Source organism: Nicotiana attenuata, unplaced genomic scaffold, assembly GCF_001879085.1.
Source record: "Nicotiana attenuata strain UT unplaced genomic scaffold, NIATTr2, whole genome shotgun sequence".
NCBI lineage: Eukaryota > Viridiplantae > Streptophyta > Magnoliopsida > Solanales > Solanaceae > Nicotiana > Nicotiana attenuata.
In genome coordinates, this window is record NW_017676426.1 from 7,363 (window position 1) to 16,495 (window position 9,133).

Below are 9,133 nucleotides of genomic sequence, written 5' to 3' on the forward strand. Positions count from 1 at the left end.
TATTTTCAAGGACTTAAAGAATAGTCTGCATTTTTGTTTTTTGAAAATGCTTCTGTTAATCTCATGACTAAATAACATCAGTTTCATAAAAGACGGCCCTTTTATATTTCGACACTTAATGAAGAAGACGTCTCAACTTCATAATGGTGTTAACATACGATAAAAGAAATAGGAACACACATGTTTTTTTTAATAACATTGACAAGTTTTTATTTTGAGCCTTGACAAGTTTTGAATAACATCTTACATGCATTTGAATTACATCTATAACTTTCTCGTAACTGTTTTTCCTTGTAACAGATTTTTAAGAAAAAATAATAAACACGAGGTTTTTCTTTATAACCCGTTTTTATTCAATAAATAACACGAGGTTTTTCTTTATAACCCGTTTTAGAACAATAAATGCAAGGTTTTTCTTTACAATCTGCTTTAGTACATAGCTTTTACCCTAACTACAGTAAGGTTCTCTTTAGCCTTGGCTCATGACTTCATGTGACTTTTATTACTCTGCACTTGACTTTTTCAGGCTTGATTTTTCTTCAATCTTCTCTGCCTTCTTTATATATACTTGTGTATATTATGTAGTCCCCCAAGTGTCTGAGTGTTGAAGTATGAAGCCTCGAGCATTTGATAGTTTCTCTCATTTGGTCCTTTTCCTGAAAAAGAAATACATACGGGACTCGGAGGTACGATTATAGATGAAGACTGCTTAACTCGTTTAATTTTCTATCAGAATAATTGTAACCCTAGGCCAGGAATTTTAGGTTATTCCGTGTGCCTTACAGGTCGTGACTCATTATTTAGTACGGGCTAGCTTTTTGCCTATCATCTAAAATCGTTAATAAAATTTTAACAATTTAAAAATTAAATGTAAAATGGTGATACCTGACCATGAGTATTCCTTATAAGTAATATCTCTTCAAATGAACAGCATTCCAATGTGAAGGTAGTACTTAGCCATCCATTGTCTCCAATTCATATGCTCCCTTGCCTGCAAAATCACGAACTTTATAGGGTCCTTCCCAAGTTGGACTCAATTTACCCGTGTTGGCTGCCTTTGTGGACTGGAAAACCTTTTTAAGTACGAAATCCCCAACTTTAAAGAATCTGAGGCGTGCTTTCCTATTGTAATATTGTCTATGACTTGTTTTTGTGCTGCCATTCTTATTAATGCAGCTTCTCTCCTGCCTTCCAGTAGATCCAAATTGACCCGCATCTCTTCGTCATTAGATTCTTGTGTCGCTTGCATGAATCGTGTGCTTGGTTCTCCTATCTCAACTGGAATCAAAGCCTCAGCTCCATATACTAACGAAAAGGGTATTTCTCCGGTGCTCGTTTTTGATGTTATACGATATGCCCATAAAACACCAGGTAGCACCTCTGGCCAATTTCCTTTTGATTCTTCCAAACACTTCTTTAAATTATTGACAATAACCTTGTTTGTAGATTCTGCTTGCCCATTACCTACGGGATGATAAGGTGTGGGCGTAATCCTTTTAATTTTCCAACTTTGAAAAATTCTATGACTTGAGCTCAAATAAATTGAGGACCATTGTCACATACGATCTCCTTTGGTACGCCAAATCGGCATATAATGTTTCGCCAAATAAAATCTTTAACTTCCTTTTCTCGTACCTGTTTGAAGGCTCCAGCCTCTACCCATTTAGTAAAATAATCAATAAGTACGAGCAAAAATTTTACTTGTCCTTTTGCTTGTGGTAAGGGACCCACGATATCCATTCCCCACTTTATGAATGGCCATGGTGCGGTAACCGGATGTAATAACTCCGCAGGTCTATGCATGTTGTTACCGTACCTTTGACATTTATCACATTTGGCCACGAAACTTTCTGCTTCTTCTTCCATTTTTGGCCAATAGTAACCTGCCCTAATTAAGGTTCTTGCCAATGATCTTCCTCCAGCGTGATTTCCACAATGCCCCTCATGTATTTCCCTCATTACATATTCTGTTTGAGAAGGACCGAGGCATCTAGCTAAGGGGTCACCGAAAATTTATTATATAAGTTGCCTTGATTTAAACAGTAGCGAGCAGCCTTTTTGCGAAGTGCATGGCTTTTTTTCTTGTCATCAGGGACGGTTCCATACTGCAAAAAAGCTACAATCTCGTTCCTCCAATCCCAAGTTAAATTATTAAAATTTACCTCATTCTTGTCAGGGTCGAGAACTGAATGAAATAAATGAATAACTGAGGTATTTGCATTGCTTGCCACGTCAGCCGCAGATGCGAGATTAGCTAAAGCGTCTGCTTCAAGATTTTCATCCCTTGGTATTTGTGCAACTTTCCAAGTTTGAAATTGCCTTATTAGCTCCCGCACCTTTTCTAAATATTGTTGCATCATTGCTTCCTTGGCTGTATAAGTCCCCAGCATTTGATTAACCACGAGTTGCAAATTGCTTTTGATTATAATCTGATTTATGACAAGTTCTCGTCCCAATTCTAAACCTGCAATCACAGCCTCATACTCTGCCTCATTATTAGTTATTGAATGACATTTGATAGCCTGTCGAATGGTTTCACCCGTAGGTGGTACCAAACAATCCCTAAACCTGCTCCTTTTACATTAGATGAACCATCAGCGAATAAAGTCCAAGTTCCTGGATTAGCTCCATTGAGCACCTGTAATTCTTTTTGTGCTTCTAATTGCATGTCGTGGCTAAAATCAGCCACGTAATCAGCTAACACTTGTGATTTTATAGCAGTTCTAGGTTGGTACGTGATTTCGTATTCACTTAACTCTATTGCCCATTTAGCCAACCTACCTGATAATTCATGCTTATGCAATATATTACGTAAAGGATAGACGGTTACTACAGCAATAGGATGACACTGAAAGTAAGGCCTTAACTTCCTAGATGCCATGATTAATGCAAGTGCAAGCTTTTCCAATGGAGGATACCGCGTTTCCGCATCTAGCAAAGATTTATTAACATAATAGATAGGGGATTGTTTACCTTGTTCTTCTCGAACCAAAATCGCACTTACCGCTACTTCTGAAACAACAAGGTAAATGAGCAGTCTTTCTCCAGCCTTTGGTTTTGCTAGTAATGGTGGATTTGATAAATACACTTTCAAATTCTTGAGTGCTTGTTGACACTCTTCGTTCCATTCAAAACGATCCTGCTTCTTAAGAGCTGAGAAGAATTGAAAATATTTCTCTGATGATTTAGAAATGAATCTTCCCAAGGCTGCAATCCTCCCTGTTAATCTTTGAACTTCTTTTTTGCTTGTAAGTATTTCAGGGATTGCCTCAATGGCCTTAATCTGTGCAGGATTCACCTCAATACCACGGTTAGAAACAAGAAAACCTAAAAATTTACCTGATGCCACACCAAATGCACTTTTTTCAGGATTTAACTTCATGTTATATTTTCGCAAAATTTTAAATGTTTCAGATAGATGCGATATATGATCTCCTGAATGCTGAGTTTTAACAAGCATATCATCTATATATACCTCCATAGTCTTTCCCAAATGCTCTTGAAACAATTTGGTAACTAACCTCTGATACATTGCTCCTGCATTCTTTAGACCAAAGGGCATTACTTTATAACAGTAAGTCCCCCTGTCTGTTATGAAGGAAGTTTTTTCTTCATCTCCTGGATCCATTTTAATCTGATTATACCCTGAATATGCATCTAAAAAACTTAATAGTTCATGACCTGCAGTTGCATCAATCAATTGATCTATGTGTGGCAGTGGAAAAGAATCTTTAGGGCAGGCTTTATTAAGATCTGTGTAATCTACACAAACCCGCCACTTACCGTTCTTTTTTGGAACTACAACAGTGTTGGCTAACCAGTTAGGATACTTTACCTCACGAATAGGGCCAATTTTTAACAATTTTTGGACTTCTTCTTGAATCACCTGATTCTTGAAAGTTCCTTGCTTTCTTTTCTTTTGCTTGACTGGAGGATATGAAGGATCTTCATTTAGTTTATGATTCATCACCTCCGGTAGTATACCTATCATGTCAGTGTGGGACCAAGCAAAACAGTCTGCATTAGCTTTTAAAAATTCAATTAACTTACGCTTCACCTCCGGGCTAAGATTAGCTCCTATATACACTTTTCTTTCTGGCCAGTGTATAAACAAAACCACAGCCTCCAGCTCTTCTATCGTCGTTTTGATATTTTCATTTTCCTCTGGTTCTTGAATGGAATCGGGCCTTGAATCTACATCTGTTTGTTCTCGTTCAGTTGAGGTTGACGCTATGTTATCCTCAACTGAATTCTGTAATTGCTATTTTTCTTCACCCTTCGTACTTGAGTCTGCCACGGAGTTGATGTTCCTAGATGTCTGTTGATCTCCCCTGATTTGACAGATTCCCCATGGTGGTGGAAATTTAATGACTTGATGCAAAGTTGAAGGAACAACGTCCATCTCGTGGATCCATGGTCTCCCAAGAATCATATTGTAAGCCATCTCCATGTCTACTACTTGGAACTTTGTGTCTTTGATGACTCCTTCAGCAAATGTGGTGAGCGTTACCTCTCCTTTTGTAACGACGCTGGAATTATCAAACCCAGATAGAGTATGTGCCTTTGGTATTACTTTTTCTCCAGCTTGCATCTCACGCAATACTCGTATCAAAATAATGTTCACGGAACTACGTGGATCAATCAAAACTTGTTTCACATTAGTGTCATGTACAAGTAAAGATATTACCAGTGCGTCGTTATGTAGAGTTAATAGACCCTCGGCATCTGCATCATCGAACGTAATATTTTCTCCCTCCAAGACATGTCGAGGCCGCTTCCCGTGGGTAATTGTTACTTTCGAAACCTTTTTATATGATACATCGTTGATCTCTTCACCCCAACTTATAACGTTAATAGTTCTCTTGGGTGAAGGTGGTTTTGGAGGCTCTTGCTTGTTCTTCATGTATGCTTGTTTACCTTTCTCACTGAATAACTCAGTGAGATACCCCTGTTTTAGCAAATGATCAACTTTACCTTGCAGAAACCTGCAATCTGCTGTTTTATGCCCGTCATTGCTATGAAATTCGCACCAATGATCAGGGTTTCGTCTGTTTGGATTCGATCGCATTTCCTTTGGCCACCGTACCTTATCTCCCATGCTTCTTAAAACAGCTACGAGTTCAGAGGTGTTTACGTTGAAGTTGTAACCACCGAACCTTGCCTTTAGACTTCCATCATCGTCTCGTGACCCGCGTGTGTTCCGATCATTCCCGAACTTTGATGAGGAGCCTGATTCCCTGTTTCTAGGTTTGTGATCGTAGCTGTGATTATCTTGCCTTGACCGTGAGTCCTTCCCCGCAGGTCCCATGTAAGGCTCGTTCCTGTTTTTACCAGATCTTTTTTCATTTTCTACATGCCTTGAGCTTACTTTTTCTTCTGTTTTATGTTGTAAAATAATATCTTCTTCAATCCTCATCTTTGTACTGTATCTATTGTAGACATCATTCCACGTTGTTGCTGGGAATTCTTGAAGGCTTTCCTTGAGTCGTCTCGTAGCTTTTGAACTCTTCTCATTCAAATTGCTGGTAAAGGCTATGGCCGCCCAATTGTCAGGTACTCGTGGCAACGTCATTCTTTCCCGTTGAAATCTGTCCACGAATTCTCTAAGCAACTCTGAATCTCCTTGCTTGATTTTGAAGATGTCTTCCATTCTCTTTTCAACTTTTTGAGCTCCCAAGTGTGCTTTGATAAATAAATCTGCAAGCTCAGCAAAAGAATTTATGGAATTTTCAGGTAAAAGAGAATACCATGTTAGTGCCCCTTTAGTGAGTGTTTCACCGAATTTTTTGACCAAGACTGGTTCAATCTCCTGCTTAGTCAAATCATTGCCCTTGACACCTGTTGTAAATGCAATAACGTGATCTCGTGGGTCCGTTATCCCATCATACTTCGGAATATCAGGCATCTTGAACTTCTTTGGAATTGGGAGAGGGGCGACACTTGGCTTCCAGGGCTGTTGAGAATATTTATCTATATCTACCCCCTTGATCACGGGCGGTACTCCGGGTATTTGTTCTATGCGGTCTTGTTGCTCCTTAAGCTGTTTCTGCAATGTTAGTACTAGATTTTGTAAATCAGAATTAACTAGATTACCTGGGTCTCCCTCCTGTGTTTCACTGGGGGTTCCACCGCTGCCTGAATTAACCAGTCCAGAACGAGGATTCTCCAAAGTATTATTATTTGGAGTAGGTGTGGGTGGAGCAGCTTCCGTGCACCCGTTCCAACCCAAGCCCAAAATAGGTAATTGACTAACAAAAGCTTGTAAAGCTTTGTTGACCTGAGTAGCGATAAGTTTTTGTAAAGCATCATCCATAGCTTCAACATTCTCAAATTGAACTTGTTCTTCTTGTGAGATCCTTCAAGAGTTCCTTCACGAGATCGTCGTGGTGAACATTGTGGAGAAGGAACTAATGCATTATTGTCTCGCAGATCTCCCTGAAGTTGTTGGTTCGATTGATTTTCTCGGTTTCCTTGGATATTGTCGTTGTTGTTCGACATAGTTGATCCAACAAAGAAAATCAAGTTGAGATATAATTGATTATCAGATTCCCGGTAACAAAACCAATTTGTTTAACTAAAAACTGGAATTTTAGTCAAAGCTAGAATTTAGAAGAATACGGATTATTGATAATCAGAAAAGTATATGGAGAAAGAGATTTGTGAATAATATAATCAGAAAGAAAGTAAATCAAAATATATTCCAATAGTGTTTCGTGTGTTTACAATTGTTTGTTCCTTCCCCTTTTATATCTATTTTGGGGATACGAGTCTTATCTTTGTCATAATAAGGCTATTATGGGCAATTAATGACTTTAAATGTTACGTTATGCAATCATATACATTAAGTACATATTCTCTAACGTTTCCAGTATTTAATACTCATTAAATGCTGTATCTGGGCTCTTTTTTGCTGTCAGATTCATTCCTTTGATTCTTCACGATCTTTGAGTTTTAAATGTCTTGAATAGGTACGAGCCTTGAATTGCTTGTATGACTGCTCGCGCCTCTTTCATTTAACTTGCTCGTATCTGTTGTTGCTCGTACCTCTTAACTAACCTTAGTTCTTTGACTATTTGACCAGTCTACGTGTCATGACACGTCATCTCCAATATACAAACTAAATTTTTCCCAATACAAATCCTGAGTTGAAAAATAAGGGAAAACAAAACATACCCCTCTAATAACCTTATGATTAGTACAATCATATGGAATATTAGGGGGATGAAATCCAAAGGAGCTTTTGATAGACTAATCAAATTAGTCAACATGCACAGGATTGATTTTGTGGCACTACAAGAACCTTTTCTCTCTAGTGACCAAATTGATGATTATAGGAACAAACTAGGATATGACAATGCAGTCTCAAATGCTCGTAGTAAGAATGGATGCTTTTGGAACTCTAATCTCACTTGTACTGTTAAGTCAAAAAGAAGACAACAAATTACTTTTCACATCCATCACACTAACAATGACAACAATTTCTGGTTTACAATAGTTTACGCCAGAAGTAGAGCCATTAAAAGGAGAAGGTTGTGGAACAAACTTAGATCTCTAAGTAGACAGATTCATGCTCCTTGGTCTATTGCTGGAGATTTCAATTCCATCATGACTACCGAGGAAAAGTCAGGAGGGAATCCACACTGCTTAAGCAAGAGCACTGACTTCATCTCTTGCATGGAGGAATGTGGCATGACTGATCCTGGATTTACTGGTAGCCCATTCACCTGGTGTAATGGAAGAAGCAGAGGTAGAAGAATTAGCAAAAGACTAGACGGAGTTCTTATGAACGAGGAGTGGGATGAAGCTTTTAACTCAGTCAGGATTGATCACCAATCTAAAACTGGTTCTGACCACAAATTGCTTTTAATAAGGTGCACTAACGACCGTCAGAAAGTTATCAAGTACTTTAAATTCTTGAACTTTTGGACTGATCGGGAGGACTTCCTTTCCTTAGTAGAAAGTTGCTGGAACACCAACGTTCAAGGCAATCCTATGTGGATCCTACAACAAAAACTCAAGGCGTTAGCTAAGAGTCTAAGTAGATGGTCAAGAGATACCATTGGAGATGTGCAGGAAAATGTCAAACAAATGGAGGAGAACACAAGACTTCAAGAGGAAGCTTATGATTTAGATGACTCAGAGGAGAACAGACAGGAGCTCCACAAATCACAAGCAGAATACATAAGATGGCTCAAGATGCAAGACTCCATTTTGAAACAGAAAGCAAGAGTTAAATGGGCAGAAGAGGGTGACACCAACAGTAAGTACTTTCACAGTGTCATCAGAGAAAGAAGAAGGAAAACTCAGCTCCACATGATAAAAAATAGAGATGGTGACTGGGTAGAAGGAAATAGGAACATAGCACAAGCTGCTATAGAACATTTCAGCGAGATTTTCTCTCAACCTAACAATACCAGTGATATGGAAATCGTGAGGAAATGTGAAAAGTTGATCACAGATGCGGATAATGAGTTACTACAACACACCCCAACTATTGAGGAGGTGAAATAAGCAGTGTTCTCTATGGATCCTAACAGTGCTGCAGGTCCAGATGGATTTAATGGACATTTCTTTCAGAAAGCTTGGGATATTGTTAAGAATGATATAATGGAATTTGTATCTGCCTTCTTCAGTGGAGCAAACCTCACCAAATATTATACTCACACATGCTTGGTCTTGATCCCAAAAATTAGTTCTCCTGAAAACTTTTCCCAGCTGAGACCTATAAGCTTGTGTAACTTTACCAGCAAGATCATCTCTAAGCTTATTGCTATGAGAATTAACCCTCTGCTACCCAAGTTTATATCAGAGAATCAAACTGGCTTTGTGAAAGGTAGACTAATCACAGAGAATATTCTCCTCACTCAAGAGATTGTTCATGGAATCAATAAGAAGATAAATGGAGGCAATATAGTTATGAAGGCTTAAAACAAGCTGTCATGGACTTTCCTGACTTTAGTCCTCAGGAGAATGGGATTCTCAGAGTGGACCATTGAATTGATTCATAGACTCATTGCTAATAATTGGTACTCTATCATTATCAATGGTACCAGGCACGGTTTCTTTAATTCCTCTAGAGGATTGAAACAAGGAGATCCCCTTTCCCCCTCCTTATTCATTATAGCAGCAGAAT

General features: G+C 38.6%; 1 protein-coding gene across 1 annotated transcript; it reads left to right on the forward strand.

The window, feature by feature from the left end:
- Positions 1 to 7,266: 7,266 nt before the first annotated feature.
- On the forward strand, positions 7,267 to 8,511 carry LOC109221003. Its single transcript, XM_019385470.1, has one exon. The coding sequence runs from the start codon at positions 7,267 to 7,269 to the stop codon at positions 8,509 to 8,511; it is 1,245 nt and encodes a 414-aa protein (XP_019241015.1).
- Positions 8,512 to 9,133: the final 622 nt, after the last annotated feature.